The 17,448-nt window shown below is 47.0% G+C and overlaps 4 protein-coding genes across 4 annotated transcripts; 2 read left to right on the plus strand and 2 right to left on the minus strand.

Annotated features, from left to right (window-relative positions):
* Window positions 1-2,090: 2,090 nt before the first annotated feature.
* On the plus strand, window positions 2,091-4,846 carry GGS25DRAFT_514781 (uncharacterized protein; the record flags this gene model as incomplete). The annotated part of the gene is made up of 3 exons (XM_049263024.1): window positions 2,091-2,151; window positions 2,223-4,277; window positions 4,599-4,846. 3 exons carry the CDS (start codon window positions 2,091-2,093, stop codon window positions 4,844-4,846), a joined length of 2,364 nt encoding a protein of 787 aa, XP_049115812.1.
* A 2,709-nt stretch (window positions 4,847-7,555) lies between these two features.
* Window positions 7,556-8,572, minus strand: GGS25DRAFT_522934 (uncharacterized protein; the record flags this gene model as incomplete). Its single annotated transcript, XM_049264334.1, has 2 exons — window positions 7,556-8,376; window positions 8,512-8,572. 2 exons carry the CDS (start codon window positions 8,570-8,572, stop codon window positions 7,556-7,558), a joined length of 882 nt encoding a protein of 293 aa, XP_049115813.1.
* A 989-nt stretch (window positions 8,573-9,561) lies between these two features.
* GGS25DRAFT_495685 (acetyl-CoA synthetase-like protein) lies at window positions 9,562-12,602 on the plus strand. Its single transcript, XM_049261472.1, has 3 exons — window positions 9,562-10,966; window positions 11,018-12,153; window positions 12,211-12,602. Exons 1-3 carry the CDS (start codon window positions 10,084-10,086, stop codon window positions 12,301-12,303), a joined length of 2,112 nt encoding a protein of 703 aa, XP_049115814.1. The 5' UTR covers window positions 9,562-10,083; the 3' UTR covers window positions 12,304-12,602.
* A 1,011-nt stretch (window positions 12,603-13,613) lies between these two features.
* Window positions 13,614-14,543, minus strand: GGS25DRAFT_522936 (uncharacterized protein; the record flags this gene model as incomplete). The annotated part of the gene is made up of 4 exons (XM_049264335.1): window positions 13,614-13,793; window positions 13,866-14,161; window positions 14,259-14,344; window positions 14,533-14,543. The coding sequence occupies 4 exons, from the start codon at window positions 14,541-14,543 to the stop codon at window positions 13,614-13,616; spliced, it is 573 nt and encodes a 190-aa protein (XP_049115815.1).
* Window positions 14,544-17,448: the final 2,905 nt, after the last annotated feature.

Consider the following 17,448-nt stretch of genomic DNA (forward strand, 5'->3'; position numbering starts at 1 on the left):
GTAATTGCAACTTCTCGGTTTGATAAGGGGAAGGATGGCTGTATGTCGCCCAACAGCATTGAATCAACACTAAGCCCCCACGGCTCGCGAATGCAAGTGCTAAAAATTAGGCCGGGATACGTTACAGCAGCCTACACCGAGTTACGACTCGCAAGTCACAAAAGTAGACCGATACTTTTATGTTGGACGCGTATAGGACCATGGGACCATGGGTCTATAGGACTATAGGGCCACCATGACTTGACATCGACAACCAACATTGAACTTGTCATGACCCTCTAACGTTCCCGAGTAGCTGTGGGTTTAATATTGGGGGTTCTGATTGCATCAGCAGGAGATTTATGCTCAATGTTCCGTGCCGTCCAAGATGCACATGCTTCGCAGATGAGTGAGTGGTATTCAAGCCATCCGTCGGCCCGCAGCCATGTCAAAAACGTTAATACGACCTCCCACCGAGTCCCTTTTCCAAAATAGCACTGGAGGAGTTACACTGTATGTACTTGTCTGTACTGGGTTCTACGATCTATGGCATGGGTCCATACACGATTAGGTACATACACATCCATGATGGCGTTTGGGAGGGGGGTCATTCTGCAGCGTCGTATGCTGTCGTAGATGGCGTAGCCGCTCACGCCGCCATGCCGTTCGCAGCCTCCATCTCGTCTACGGTATGTCTCGTATGTCTCGTAGATTTGCCATCATCATTTTCATGTCTGCAGTTACTCAATCAATCACCAGCCCTAGATTCCATTCCTCCCCCGCTGCAAGGTGCAGGACGAGCCTGTCGGGGGCCAACAACCGCGGCCTGTGCGCTAGATTGGGCGCTTTCGATCAAACCCATGCCGCATATTCATTGGATGTCGCTTCGAAAAGCCGATCCTCGTCCGCTGTCCAACTAACTTGTTAGCTTGGGTAGATTGGTCCCTACCCGACCCGTCCGCGTCCGGGGAACTGAACCCTGACTGTCCTAGGTGGCTTGACTGGCTCCTTGAGTGGCCTTCTAGACTGCCTTTGCCCGCCAACGGGGAGCTTCTTCCTTTTCCCCAGTGCCCACCTTGTAGTAGATACTGTAACCCATCCCCAATCCTATCTACCTATATTTCTCCACCGGCTTCAGGGTTGCGAGGTCTTGTATTACACCCTGGCTGGAGTTATGATCGCTGCCCATAATACTAAATATTCAACCACATTCCAGTTATCCGTACCACCGCATCTTGCTCGATCTATTTGATCTATTTGATCTATTTGATCTATTTTACCTGATGTTGTCAATCCGTATCACTGAAACCCTCTCTACATTGCATTCCGTAACCCTGTCGCTGTCCTACCACTGTTGTTGTGTAGGTAATCACGCTAAAAGGCATCGCAGCTTGACATTATACCTTTTTACGATCTTCTAACTGCAAACGCGCATCTGTGTCTACCTAGGTAGTCGATAAATCGCGTCATAAACGGAAAGTTGCAGTCTCTCCACGCTGTAGCACAATACCTGCCTACCAATATAGGTAGTACCGGGAATCACGTCTAACCTAGGTAGCCGTTCAACGCCGCCAAAGGACGACTCGGAAGTCTGGAGGGGTCACTGGAGCACAGCATCTGGGTTCATTGTTACCCACTCAGATATTGGCTTTTGCTAGGGAAAATCGAATGCACTCGCAACCAGTCATCCTAACTCTTTGCCAAAATAACGTGTTCGATAGCGCGCCGGTGTCGTTCGCTCAACGACTCGTCTCGAGGGGGCTCTCAAAGTCATTTGTACTTTTTCCAGATCATCCGGGTCTACCCTAGACCCAACCGTCACGATTTCTACTCCAATTCGCATTCAGTCGATACTTTCCCCGCCCGATCGGTCGGACACCGATGAAAACGCAAATATACCTCAATACCAGGCTGTGCCAAAGAGGAGATTCGAGGAAACTTTCTCCTCCACCGATACGTCCCCAAGACCTTCAAGCCGATCCTCATTTCGCGATCAACATTTGAACACCGAACTGCCAGCAGTAGGTGGGAGGGTTGCCAGTCGGGGGCTAGGGGATGACGAGCCAAAGGCAATGCTAGCAGGCAGTCTCGAGGGAAAGAAGCCTCCGAAGATGCGACCCCCGATGCGGTCAAGCATTGCCTGCGTCCATTGTCGGAGGAGTAAAATAAAATGTATGTCACCACCAAAAATGATGGCTTATGTGGTTCGCTTTGTATGTTGACAGCTAACACGAACATGATAGGTGAGAACGATGGTGGCATAAGTGCTTGTGATAGCTGTGTCAAGACAGGAAAGCATTGTTCGTACACGCCCCCCGAAACTAACGCCCCGAAGAGAGCCGAGCCGCCTGTGGGGGTAAAACAGGAACGGGACGGAGGTTCGGACAGGAAGAAGCTCAAAAAGATAGAAGACATATCTAAACTAGATAATCACCGGGCGACTATTTTTACCGAGGATGTGCTCTCGGCGCCTTTCTTAACTGAGGACTTATGGGAGCAACTACTGGACCTCTATAAGCTGCACTTTGCCCCTGAGCTTCCGTTCCTTCATCTTCCTACCATGAAGGAGAAACTGGGACGAAAATTCAGGGGCTCTCAATCGGACAATGGTTCAGATTTCAACTTAGTGCTGCTAGGTATCCTAACCCTAACCGCTCGTTTTCATCCCGATCTTGTCAGATATCTTGCCCATATTTGCAATAACCAGTCGGGCAACGCCAGGTCTCGGCCAGTTCACACGCAGCTGGACCCTGTTTTGGCGTCTGAATACTATGCTGATGTTCTCACTATGGCTCTCGGCCCACTACGAACCGCCATGAATGTCGCAAGTGTCGAGCGGGTAGCGGCTTTTCTCATGCTGGGTCTATTTGAGTGGAGTCAAACGAAGCCCAAGACTGGGGGGCTTGGCGCTTGGATGTACGTCGGCGTTGCCATCAGAATGGCACAGTATCTTCGCCTTGGTTTTGGCGATGTTCCCGACCCAGCAGATCCCAAGGTCATCGAGTACGACCATAAAAGCTCGGGCGAGCAGTCGCGGATGGCATTGGAAAAGGAAGTCAGGAGGCGGACCATGTTTAGCTGTCTCATCCTAGACCGCATGCTCTCCTGTGGTAGGGAACGAGTGTCCATCATACAATCAGACGAGCTCCAAATTCAGCTCCCGTGTTCCGAGGACAAATTCGATCTTGCGATGGAAGCGCCCACTGGTTTCATCAAGGACAAAAGGCGACATGGCTTAGACGACAGTGTGCTCAGTCGGTTTATCCAACTGGTTGACTTATGGGGTGACGTTGCTAAGTTTAGTTCATCAGGTGGTCGTCTTAATAAGAAGGAGAGAGAGACGCCACCTTGGTACCCCGAAAGCACGTTCTTCCAGTTAACGAAAAGGCTCGCTGAGTTTGACAAGGAACTTCCAGATACCTTTACTTTCTCACAATCGAACTACTTCAAACACGAGAACCACCAGGCTTCTAGTGTATATGTGTTATTACACATGCTTAGATGCATTTGCCTCATCATGTTGCACCGGGAGTATATACCTTTTGTACCCATCAGCTGCGAAAAGCCTGTTGGACCAGTTGACCAGCCAACATTTCCCCCAGAAACATATGGCTCGCCGCCGGATGGTTTCTGGACAGCAAGTGCAGAGCTTGTATTCAAGGCAGCACGAGGTATTGTTGATCTTTTAGAAATATGTCAGAGGAAAAACAAATTGCCACAGTCAACCATTGTCCTGTTTGCGATCTGGACCGCTTCCTTTGTAGGGCTCTACGCTGAGCACTTCCCCCTAATGGACACACAAAAGCACATGTTGGAATATGACTATGAGAATATCCACGAGCCTGAAACTGCAATTGAAGTATTTAGGCGCGGGTCGGTGGCATTCACTCTCGAAGCCCTCCGTAAAATGGCCACGTGGCAGCAGATGGCATCCACTTACGTGCTTATCCTCGGGCAAATGGACAAATTCTTCGAGACCATCAAGGAGGACTACTATCGTTTTGCCGCCAATAACAAAGAGGTGGCAGGAAATCCATCGTTGTGGCTTCGACACGGAGGGAAAGGAGGCGCGTTGGAAGAATACAAGCCACTGTCCTCAACCCTCAAAGATTTTGGAGCTGTTCAACCAGAAGAGGCTAATCATGTAGATAGCTCGGGTCGGTTATCGCCAAGTGTGGTGGATAAGTTACCAGCATCAGGGGTGGACCTGATCAAGCCAAAATTCAAGAAGTCGCCGAGGATTACTCCATCTGGCTCCTTTACTGCCATCAATCACATCCCGATTATGCCAGCGTCGGGTCTCAAACGTCCCTCCGACGACGGGGAGGGCTATCCAACACCACCACAGCCCGAGATCCAATATGCGGATAAACGACGGTATCACGGTAACCTACCTCTTAGTCAACCCCAACCACAGTCTCAGCTCCAACCTCAGCTCCAACCTCAGCTCCAACCCCAGCTGCAACCCCAGCTTCAACCCCAGCTTCAACCCCAGCTTCAACCCCAGCTGCAGCCTCAGCCTCAACTCCAACCTCGACCCCAAACCCATCCTCAACCTCAACCCCAACCCCCACGTCAGAAAGTGGAAGAGCAAAAGATACCACTGTCTCCTACTAAAGAACAATTCCTGGCAGAAAAGCTAGCTGCCGACCCGGGGTACCTCGGTACCCTAACTCTCGAAGGCGGTTTCTGGCCCTCGTTCAAAAAGGAAGAAGGCCGCCGTATCGGGGCGATAGGCGACCTCGGCCTCTTCTCGAGCGGGGTCTCCAAGCACGCCGTCACGGAACTGCCATTTGGAGAATCATCCCACATCCCCTCCTTGTCGGATTCATCGTATGAGTTTCTGCAGCAGATAGCTGAATTATAGGGATATGTCTATGAGCAGGCAGGCACCCTCAGGGGTAGTCTATGTAGATGAGAAATAGGGTGATGAGGATAGAGAGATGGGAAGTACGATAGTCACGAATGGGAATAGGGGAGCGGAGGGAAAGGATTAATAAACCGGGAAACCGGGTTGGGACGGGTTCATTTCCCCTCCCCGTGAAAGGCGTTAGCGGCTCATTAGGCTTAATGGAAAGCGTCATGCTCTGTTTTCTTTTCCCCTTCTCTCCCTCCCTCTTCTCCCCTCTCTATCTCTTTCTTATCCGTGGTAAAAGGATCACCATCAATGGTGGGTTTAGAACTGGGGAAAATTTCGCTCAGGTAATGGTTTTGTTAATTGTTAAGGAGGGGGGAAAGTTTAGGGGTTTTTTTTTTCTTCTTTTCTCTTCTCTGTGTTCCAGATATCCAAGGGCTTGTATGTAAGGAAGGTACATACCTAGGTAGGTAGGTGTTTTAAGTAGGATAGGATAGGGTAGGTAACGTAGGATAAGTAAGTAGGTAGGTGCCTAGGTATGTAAGTAGGTAGGTAGGGGGGACCAGCGCAATACGATGCGATGCTGGTCTGTTTCGTTGGGTTGTGAAATGTCGAGAATTGATGTTGGTAGGTTGATAGGTAACCTACACATACATACCAGAGTTTCCCTCACCAATGTTGAATGTCCGTTGATGATATATGTAGTTTGACTACCGAGCCTAGGTACCTATGCATGTATTGTATGTATTCATAGAGTGATGCTAGTTTGAGAGTTTGCTTTTATATAAGTAAGCTTTAGGGGAGGAATTGGGAGGCGAGTTTTGGTTTTTATAGGTGGTATGAGTTAAGGGGTTGGTGGTTAAGGGGTTATGGTATTGTATGTACTATTATACCTACCTACCTACGTATGTAAGTAGCTGGATATGTAGGCATGTACTACGTAGGTTAGGTAGGCAGGTAGGCTCTTGTTCGAATTCCTCGACAATAGAGGTTACATAGATCACACCTTTATGTCTTACCTTTTCCCTCTTCGTGATCAGTTTTTTCACGTGCCCAACGTACCTACCCAGCAGGGTGCTAGGCGCCTACTGGACCTCAGGTGAGCGGCAGGGAAAGGTAGTAAGTATATAGGTACCTGCCTAGGTGGGCATAAGCTTGTACCAGCCAAGAGCTATCACGGGATCTATATCTCTTGGGTAGGTAGGTACCTACTCTAGCAGAGATCACATGGAACACGTCGATAATAATAGAATGTCTAACTCAAACATACCTACCTACCAGCATAAGTTAGATAGGTATCGATGTTCCATACCGACGTGAGCGATGTCGCACGTGCTATATGAATAGGTAGGGTGGCGGCGAGGATTTAACGACAAATATCTTAGGTAACCAACTATCTATAGAACCCACGACTATAGCCCCGTCATGTAATACACACCCAGCAGCAACAGCAACAGCAACAAACATATGAGCCGCATATCGGCCGTGACAACCGATTGCTATAGACCACGTTTGTACAGACATATATTAAGGCTGTGTCAGTAGACAGCGCAAATGGGACCCCTTGGCTTAGGCTATAGTTCTGCCACATCTTCCACCCATCTGGGTATGTACGTAGCTATATAAAAAGAAACACGGTCCCCAAGCGCTTGGGCATAGGTATATACTAGTCGCGTTAAGCGCATCCGCGCCGCTCAGCTTACCTTAGCATAGGAAGCAGGCGGCGGTGGCGGCACAGCAGAGCGCGATTCGGCAATGCCCCCAGCTTTCGAAGGCAGAAAGGGGCCTAAGAAAAGAAGAGAGGTGTAACTAGTAAGCAACATAGAATCGGACCACGGGGTTCTTTTTAGGGGGTTTGTTGTTCGATCTAAGGTACCCAATCTAGATAGATAGGCAGATGAAATATGCAGGCCAAGTAAGGCTGTGATGAGATTGTTGCTCGAGGCTAAGAATTATGTATGTCGGTAGGTATGTACCTGCATCGGCTGTTTACGTAAAGCGTTTATTATCACGATGCCAATGCTCACTCGGGGGTAGTAATGGTTGTATGTATCTTACGGGCTCAGAGGAGCCAATGTCAAATTAGGCAATATCCTCAACTGCCGGTGTGAGTTCGAGGTATAGACGATGTTTACCTACGTTCATATGGGATATTATGTTTTGCATAGTGTTAGTCTTGAATAAAGTGATAGACGCCTGTATTTTACACTGGTTCATGAAAAAGTGACAACTACCGTGCTCACAGGCTGACGATCAGGCGTGGACGTCCCTTTTAAATAAACCAGCTGCAGAAATGTACGGGCCGATCCCGTACCCAGTAGATTTCGGCATGTCTCACGTCAGCGGTATTGAGATCATATATGTATGATTCAGGAGCTGCAAATTTTGATAGTGAGAACTGTTTCAACCGCGTAATAGGTGTTTTGTCTAACGGACATAACAGCCGAGATTGATGTGACCATGGGTGCTATATGCTGTAGCCCTACGCATACAAGTAGGTACGTAAGGTCATATAAGTGTGTATATGGAGGTTCCACTGCTTGAACCCGGCGTGGTTACATATGTACATAGTTGCAGCTATACATTTTCAGTCTCAAGTGTGCACAAAGCTGCATGATAGATTGACACACATGAAGCTAATCGAAATCTTCGTTTACGCCCCGAGAATTTGAACATGATATGTACATATCTAGATCCTAGTTGGGGCACGGAATAAACGGATTATGATCGATTGCGCGTCGCTTCGGCATCCTGCAAGATACCCAAGTGCACTACAAAGCCAACGTTCGATCGGAGTCCTGGAGATAAAGCGTTATCCGGTACACGCCATACGTGAAAATGCCTACTGAACTCTTTAATCCAGGCTTCGAAAATCTCCGGATCTCTGAGCTGTTGCGCAACTAAACAGACAGTTGGTTTGTCAGCAACAACTTCATTTGTCGACCTTAACTTGCATGCGTCAGCACAAGTCTGAACTAGAGGCTGAATTAGGGTATCATTGTAGATACAATCACAGGCAATGACGACATCGAAGCTCTTAACATTATCATTCCTCGTAAGCGATGGTGTTACCTCATCTAGTTCCCAGTCAAGGGGAAGGAATTGTAAGTCAGGTTTGGAACGAGCAAGCGATGGCTTTCCTTTGCGTCTTTGAGAATTCGTTCCTGGTGGCTTAGAATTCCCCGAGGGAGTATTTTCAGTAATGTTCTTCTCCACGAGTTTTGCGACATAGGACTGGTCTGTTAGAGTGTATCTCGCAACTAGGGGCGCAAGCATCAATCCAACGAGGCCGGAGATTCCACATCCTAGTTCCAACACGCTGGAGGAGGAGGATAGGACAGCAGACTTCCAGAGAGGATTGTCGGAGGATGCCAACCAATCAGCTACGAGCGGCGTAATTTTCCACACGACAGCACCCGTGGTACTTCCTGGGCGGTTTAATATGGTTGGAGATTGATGAATCACGTAGTCTTTGCCAGCAATATCCAGATTCAACGTGGTTGACCGGGGATCCACAAACCCTAGGTTTTGAGACGGGATATCTTGAGAAAATTGTAAAAAAGTTTCTGACGAGACTACATATTAGTGAATGAGATTGGAAGTAGGCATAGGCATAGACATAGGCATAGGAAGAATAGAAGTTTCTTTTTTTTTCTTTCCCCTTGATCTGATCTTACCTTCTTCAGGGTCTAATATTTCTGGCCCTAGCCGATCGAATAGGGATGATAATAGATCCATGTTGGTTTTAGCCGTATAAATGTATTATGTCAAGACAAGACCCCTGACGATGGTAAAACCACGGGTTAGGCAAACAGCATTGTGGTTTGCTGCACGGCATATGTCGGCAATCAAGATATAATTCACTCACAATAATTACGTGGACGGAACTTGAAAATGAGTGGTGTGTATAGATCATCTGAAACTTGGCTGCAAGAATTGCGGCTTATCTTGAGCATTCCTTTTTTCTGTTCCTGTTATTTTTGTTTCTTCTTCGTAATTCGATACCACCATCTAACCCGAACTCCGAGTGGTATTGGTAGTGGTAGATACTATTGTATTGTATTGTACAAGGCAGGCTAGGTATGTATAGGTATTAGGTAGATATTGCAACGGCCCAGGTGTAATGTTACTGTCACTAGTAACTACATGTAGGTACTAGGCGACTGGCCAACAGGGGGGGTTACACGACCTGAACTGAAGGCGAAGTTTTTCTGATGGATTTGTTGGACCAAAAAAGATGAAAAAAGATGAAAAAAGATGAAAAAAGATGAAAAAAATGCATGAAAGGAGACAACATTCAAGTTTTAGTTTTTCCTGTTCAGTACGTAAATTCTATTATGTAGGTATGTACAGTAACCTACTGCTAGGCAGAGTCTACTACTCAGTCTAGAGCAATACCTACTAGGTATAGTAGAAGGTACCTGCATGTATCAAGTATCAAAGCAACATGAACACAGTTGATGTCAATTGAATAGCATCTAAGGAGAAGACGCTAGTCCATTTAGGGTTTAGTAAATCGAGTCTCGGCACTCTCAAATGGACAAAAATGGCAATTGGTATGATTTTATTGGAGAGATGTGACGCTAGTGTCGTCATGAGGCAATCCTGAGAAGTACTAAGTACTAACTAAATAACAGCTGTACCTTAGGTATGTACTGCCTACATACGTAGCAACTCAGGAGGCAAGCACCTGAGCAGTAAGCTGGAAAGATTGATGAAGCTTACATGGATGTAGCCCTGGAGAAGTTGAAGTTACAATGTATGTAGGTAGAACATTGAGCCATACATACAGCTCAGAGCTTACATGTCCTGAGCACCCTAGTAATTTACAGGGTGTGCTACAAGGGTATGCAGTAGCAATGCCCCAGAAATGACCGCTCAACACCTTTGAACCAAGAAACCTCCAAGCAACTCCAAGACTTTTACAACCTTACAACTCTTCTACCTAGTACTTCTTCATACTTACATACATCCATAGCAACTTTTGGTCTACACATCGCCCAACAATGTGGCTTAGATGCATCTACGAATAAATAACTGACAGCTTGCTCTCTTTACCCATCTTGACTTCTTGATTATAAGTTGTCGCGTATTACCTCACATATACATACCAATATCCTTCCATCTAATATCTCGATCGTCATCACATTACTTACCCACCTACCTAGTACCTACCTATCTATTTAGGTACTCTTCCATCTCCATATTCCCCAACAAACCCATCTTTGTAGACTGTTGAATCTGCAATCATGACGGCCGATTGGCGGGAAGCCACCCTACGGCATTTACACTTTCAACCTAGGACCACCGCGAAACCCCCGTTTTCCGTCGAGGTACCTGGAGCTGAAGCCGTCCAGGGAGAGACGAAGCCACGCCGACATCCTCTAGCTGTGAATGGGCTCATCACAACCCCATCTGACGACATAACTACCGCCTATGAGCTTCTACGTGCGAGTGTTGCCAAATTTGGCAATGCAAAGGCCCTAGGCTCTCGACGCCTTGTGCGAACCCACCAGGAGACCAAGAAGATCAAGAAGATAGTAGACGGTCAAGAACAGGAGGTGGACAAGGCTTGGACGTTTTTCGAACTCGGCCCCTACGAATACCTCACCTATAATGAATTCGACAAGTTAGCCTCGAACATTGGTTCCGGTTTAAGGAAACTGAGCATGAACAAAGGGGATAGAGTACACATATTCGCTGCTACAAGCGCCAACTGGTTGGCCACTTTCCATGCTGCTACCTCTCAGTCGATGCCCGTCGTAACCGCCTACGACACTCTCGGCGAGGAGGGCCTGAGACATTCCATGGTTGCGACAGCTGCCAAGGCAATCTTCTTGGACCCTCATCTACTGCCTACGCTGGGCAACGTGCTCAAGGACGCTACTGAGGTGCGCTACGTCATCTGGAATAACCAGCACCAGGTTCGACAGGAGCACATCAACAACTTAAAGAGCGCCTATCCCCACATCACGGTCGTGAGTTTTAAGGAATTAGAGAAACTCGGCAGGGAGAACCCCTTCGACGCAGTACCTCCTACCCCTGAGGATCTTTGCTGTATCATGTATACATCAGGATCTACTGGTACTCCTAAAGGCGTGCCTCTGAAGCACAAAGCTCTCATCGCTGCTGGTAAGTCCCAATTTTCATCTTGAAGGTGACATAAATTAATATTTTCACCAGTTACTGGTGTAAGTGTCGTCGTTCAACCATTTATCGGCCCTGGTGACGGTCTTTTGACCTATCTTCCCCTGGCCCATATTCTCGAGCTTGTCTTCGAAAACGCGTCCCTGTATTGGGGTTGTACCATGGGATATGGAAATCCGAAAACCTTATCTGATACCTCAGTTCGCAACTGCGCTGGCGATATTCGCGAGTTTAAGCCCACTGTCTTAGTCGGAGTGCCGGCTGTCTGGGAGTCTGTGAAGAAAGGAATCGCTGCCAAGGTTCATGCTGGCGGCCCCATAGTCCAGAACATGTTCTGGGGCGCATTGGCATTGAAGAGTAGAATGTTGGCCACTGGTCTACCTGGAACCGGCATACTTGATTCCGTCGTCTTCAAGAAGATCAAGGAAGCCACTGGTGGTCGCCTTCGAATATGTCTCAACGGCGGCGGTCCCGTATCCAAGGAGACGCAACGGTTTATATCCATGGCCATCGCACCCATGATTATCGGGTATGGCCTTACCGAGACGACCGCTATGGGTGCTCTTATGAGTCCTCAAGAGTGGTCATCCGAAACAATTGGTGCCATGCCCGCTTCCATCGAAGTCAAGCTCGTCGACTTCGCCGACGCAGGCTATTTTGCGACCAACAAGCCTAACCCACAAGGCGAGATCTGGATCCGAGGTGTCAGTGTTTTGGAAGAATACTACGAGAATGAGAAGGAGACCCTGGAGAACATCGCCCCTGGTGGTTGGTTTAAGACTGGCGATATCGGTGAATGGGACTCAAATGGCCACCTCAAGATCATTGACCGCAAGAAGAATCTCGTCAAAACCCTAAACGGCGAGTACATCGCGTTAGAGAAGCTTGAGTCAATTTACCGATCATCCCATGTCGTTGGCAACATCTGCGTATACGCAGACCAGAACAAAGCCAAGCCTATCGCGATTATCGTACCGTTAGAACCGACACTGAAGCAGATCGCCGCAGACAACGGGATACCAGGGGGAAGTCTCGAGGAGCTCGTACACAACAAGAAGCTGAATGGCCTTGTATTGAAGGAGCTTCAGAATGTGGGACGAAATGGTGGTTTGTCCGGCATTGAAATCATCGAGGGAGTGGCGTTGTCAGATGAGGAGTGGACGCCGCAAAACGTAAGTTAGGAGACATTCTTCGTCGACTGACATTATTGACTAACTGATTCTATGTAGGGCCTCGTAACAGCAGCGCAGAAACTCAATCGCAAGGGCATTCTGAGCAAGTACGAAAAGGAGGTGAAGGAGGCATACAGCTCTTCAGGATAAGCGTATGTTGTAGTAATGTATGAGGATCTAACCCCGTGGATATGAGGCGGTTGGGGTTATCTAGTTTGGACAGGCATACAGTGTACATGATGGCACGAGAGCCGAGATTGGGAATAGAGCTGACGGCATGAAAGGGACTTATCCGCGGGCTTCTCCTTGCGGTAAGACAGTTGTTGTTTGAGCGTGTTTTGTACACAGTTGTATTGACTTTAAGTAATTCTATTATGGATGTATTTGCCTTCTACTATTCTGTACCTACCCACCTACCTACCTATCTTATACCATGAAGTCTTCCCAACCATCCTTGGCTCTTTGCATATTGAAGATTGATATGCACAATGCACATACGATCACGCAAAGTCTACATACCTACAGTAGTAGACTAAGAGGAAATGCAGGGTTATCCCCTAACTTACTACCTAGTACTACATATGCACTAAGTATTTACAGTACATACATACCTACATACTTAAGATATACGAGTACCTACTACCTATACAAAGTCTTGGAAGGCTAATTTACTAGGTATAGACCGCTCACTTTTCTCATACGATACCTACATACCTAGCCTGTCTACCATACTTAGTACGTACGTCCCTAAGTAGGGAGACTGCGGAAGCATCTGGATTACACATCTTACGCACAACCACTCCAGCCTCTCTATAGATAGGTATACAAGTGTAGGTTAGGTGTATAGGTAGTCAGGTAATCATAAATAAATGAGCACTAAAAGAGAGAAAAGCTTCCAAGTCTCAGCATCCATTAAACGTAGGTATGCAGTAATAGTAACAATGGTTGAGGTCTTCTAGAAAAAGTACTCTAGAAATGCCTTATCTAGACGTCTAGATGGCGATGACAAAGCCGCTGCCGCCACCGCCTACTGCTGCTGCTGCGCCTCCCTAGGACCTGAAAGATCCGGTATACGGCCGAGTTAGGAGCCGCGAAAACGGGTTGGGCCATGGGCCATGATCGGATGCTTGATCATCGCATTAGACTATTCCTATCCAGAATACCACCAATAAAATAAAATCGGGAACCTGGTCGAACATACACCGCGTTTATCCTTTCTCCTTGGCAGATAGACATTCCGCGTAGGAGAGCTGTGGAAAAGGGAAGTAACACATTTGGCGATGGCCCAGTCCTCTAAAACGGAACTCTTGATACGACGTCGTTGCCCATCTTTTTCTGTTTTTAGTCTTCTGCCCGACCTTGCTCCCATGTCCCTGATCAAGCCCTGTCTCTTTCTGATTTTTATTTTGCTCTGGAGCACCTCGTCTCGATCCATCCCCTACTAAGCAAGGAATGGGGGTTTACACCAATCCATCGTACAGGGACAATGCCGAGACGATGGTTTCGTCGCGTTTGCTGCCTTCCTTGAACTCCTCCATATCTAGACTACCGTTCTCGTCCTTATCCATCATGCTGAAGATTTTCCTGACGCGTTTCTCGGGGGTATCTTCGTCTTCGGGGAGCTTCACCATCGAGCCGACCTGTTTCGGACAGGGTTGTTAGCAACAATTGGCGCACTATAATTGTGGAATTGTAGAATAGCATAAGCGCACCATTTTGTAGATCGCCTCTACGATCTTGAGCATCTCATCGTAGCTTATCTTGCCGTCGCCATCGATGTCATATAGTTGAAAGGCCCAATCAAGTTTGTCTTCCATTTTACCGCGACTCGTGACGCTCAAAGCGCAGATGAATTCTTTGAAGTCAATAGACCCAGATTTGTCTGAATCAAAAACATTGAATACATAATCTGCAAATGAAGACGGGTCGCCGAATGGGAAGAATTGTCGGTATATTTTCTGGAACTCTTCCTTCGTGAGCATGCCCGACGGGCAGTCTTTCAGGAAGCCTGTGAAATAATAATGAGTATGTTTTCGTCTGCCGTGACATAACTAGATAACGGTGTGGGAAAAGGAAGACGTGTTGGGAGAGAGAGGGAGACAAACCCTTATACCATTGTTGTAATTCCTTCTTGTCGAAATGCGTGGATTTCTGGAGTTCGGCTAGCTGCTCCTGTGAAAGTTTTGATTGACTATATAGTCCATATTAGCCAATGTATCCTGTCATTTAGACGAACAATTTCAAGTCAAGAAATATATGTCCTCGATGTCCCGCGAGACACGACTGTCGAGAAGAGTGGGAATGTCGCCGCGTTCGCGCAGCTTGCATATGATCAAGCAATATACAATGACAATAAATCTTAAGAGACATTGAACTCACGATTTTCCCATGTTGGAATCTCGAATCTGCGGGGTTGTGGAAATGAATTAATTGACGTGTAATTCTCGTTCGTGTTCTCTCTTCGTGGCTAGAAATTGTTGATTAAATTAGGCGTTTCGTCGTTCAAGTTTCGCAAGGGCGAGGAGCGAGCGAGGGGGGATGTGTTGATTATGCGACAAGTTACAGAGGTAGACGAATGACGGCAAGGTGGGGTCGTCGCAACGGTGAAGATCAATTAAGTCCGACTGCCTAGCCTAGCCTTAAAGGGGGAGGGGTCCCTTAGGAAGGCCTGGTCTTTTGTGTGGCTGTAACGGAAAGAGGGAGACGACAGAGAGGGACTGGCAGATTTATCTAAGTAGCGATAGGTGGCAGTGATTACCTACGTAGGTTAGTATGTAAAGAAGAAGTGTAGCTGGAGGTCTGTGTTGTATGTATTGTGTTGTATGTATTGTATTGTATCGTACTGTATCGTATCGTATGAAAGTATGATGAAGTAACGATGGAGAGAATCATAAAAAATAAAAATAAAAGGTTGGGATGACGACAAGTTTTGCCTTCAATGTTCTCCTTAATATAAATGCGAGTGGCTTATACGTGCAGTGACCGCAATGGGAAAGTTTGGGTTGTGTGTTATTTAATTTTTTGTTGGACGCTGAGACCTTAGACAGGCTCTGGATAACTATCCGACTTGGAATTGACTTGAACCTAGGGGTCGTCTGTGTCTTCTGTATCTTCTGGCGAACCTCAGTGATGTTTAGGGGTGTGTAGGTATATGCCTACCTAGTAGGTAGTAGGTAGATAGGACGAGAACAAGGGCCCAATAACTACCGCCGCACCGATCTCCGTAATGGTTCTAGAAAGAAAAGGTGGTACACTAGATTTGGTTGGTTTGGACCGAAATCGAGGCTGGACTGGGCTTTGTTGCTCCCCCGGTGTCACAATGAGGCCACCGAATATTTGAAAGAATGGGAGTCAGACTGAATGATGCAAATGTTACATACCTAAGCTAAGTACTTCCAAAGGATATCAGGTGAGCCTGGAATGGATCGCTTGTTCTATTTGACAGCTTCTAAATTGCTTTTGCTTGGATTCCTACAAGCGAGACGACCGTTGCTAATTGCCTATTAGATATAGTTATCTCTTTTACGACTCGACTGTTACGACTGTACGTAATGTAGTTATACGTACGACTAAGAAAAGGGTGGGCCTGGGATCAATCACTTACATGAATCTCTTCCAGGGATGCGCCGGTATCGATGGAGTTTGGTTGCTGATCACCTAGGAACCGCAAGGAACAGCTAGGAACTACTAGGAACAGCTGCGACGGTGTTATGCAGGCCGAGATCTACCTATCTACCTAACCTAGGTATGTAGGTAGGTTCAATGCTACTAATAGCACTTGAGAGTAAACGCCGTTCTGCCACAAAATATGTATCACTAATGTGAACAGACCAGGCTTAAACAAAGTGGAAAAATAGAAGTGCCAGTTAATCCTAAGTACCCTAGGTAGGTCAAGTGGTTTTGAAAGACTGGATGAATAATGTAGGTATGTAAGTAGTAGGTATGTTGGTATGTAGTATAGGTAGGCAGACTGTGAGGTGGAAGGGAGGACAAGAAGTGGATGCAATCATTTCGTAACACCTAATTCTTGTTTTTGTCCTTTAAATTTGTTGATGAGAAATGCTTGAACGTCACCACCTGCGCTGATAACCTGATAAACCTTGATCATTAAAAGCCCTCAACGGCTTGTTACTTCCAGATGGATTGTACAATATGTACAAGTACAATGATAGAACTTAGAATGTGGCGGGGTAAGTACCTACCACTGTAAGCCTGTACCTGACGTAATTTAGAACGATGTACTCCTTACAAAGATAAAGCTACCTAAAAATATGATAAACACTGAATATAACTTCACATATTCACCACAACTTTGTCTACATTTTCAAATCTCCATAAATCGATGCCTCCAGAAACTACCTATTAGCTGTCTTACCATACTTGCTTATCATAAGGCCAAGGCCAAGGCCATATAAAAATAATAATAATTCACTCAACTTAACCCCCAGCCCATCCCAAAACAAAGAGAAAAAACGAAGCATGTGCTCTTTCCATATCATTCTGTGTTGATATAATAAGCCATCCATTGATGATCTTCTCTATCACGGGCCAAGTATAGGCACCTACTTACTACTGCCTAAATCATGTTCGGAGACGGTCCGTCCCGTGTGTCCCCTACATACATACATATACACCTAATCCAGTAGACACCTAGGCAGGTAGGCACTTTTCATTGAACTCATAACTCTATATCATCCCATATATATCTACCTAGTTAGGCATATATGTGCCCACCCAACGTACGCGAACGGCAGTACCTGGGGTCTAGACCCCGCGTCGTATGGGGCGAACCTCCACCAGTCCTTTGTGGATTGGATGGAACCAACACCAGAACACCATCCTCATCGGCCACGGTATCGGCCGCCACTGAAAGACTCACCTGTCGAACGTTCCGTCATGGCTGCCGAGAAAGGATGGCAAGAACACTCAACGGGTCGCAAGTTAGTACTATCGGAAATGGGGCGGGATGCCATCCGAAAATACACTTGGCATACCATGAGGCTCGGATCGCCCTTGTCCTCCTCCATGATCTCAGTCGACTTCTTCCTCCAGTACCCATCCCAGTCGACCTTGTCCTCATACTTTCTTCAGGGACACCAGCGTCGGTACCTATTTCATCGAGCAAGTGCCCATACATAGGTAGCTGGCATGAACCCGTCCATCGTACTGTGTCATTCCATCTTTAAAACTCCTGGATGTTGCTGGATAAAGCGCTGGAGACCGGACAAAAGTGCGTAATGCTGTTCGATGCTGTGCTCCACGAAACCCTTGCTCGCCGGCTAGCTGCTTAATTCC

The sequence above is a fragment of the Hypoxylon fragiforme genome (assembly GCF_022984875.1).
Source record: "Hypoxylon fragiforme strain CBS 206.31 chromosome Unknown GGS25scaffold_6, whole genome shotgun sequence".
Lineage (NCBI taxonomy): Eukaryota > Fungi > Ascomycota > Sordariomycetes > Xylariales > Hypoxylaceae > Hypoxylon > Hypoxylon fragiforme.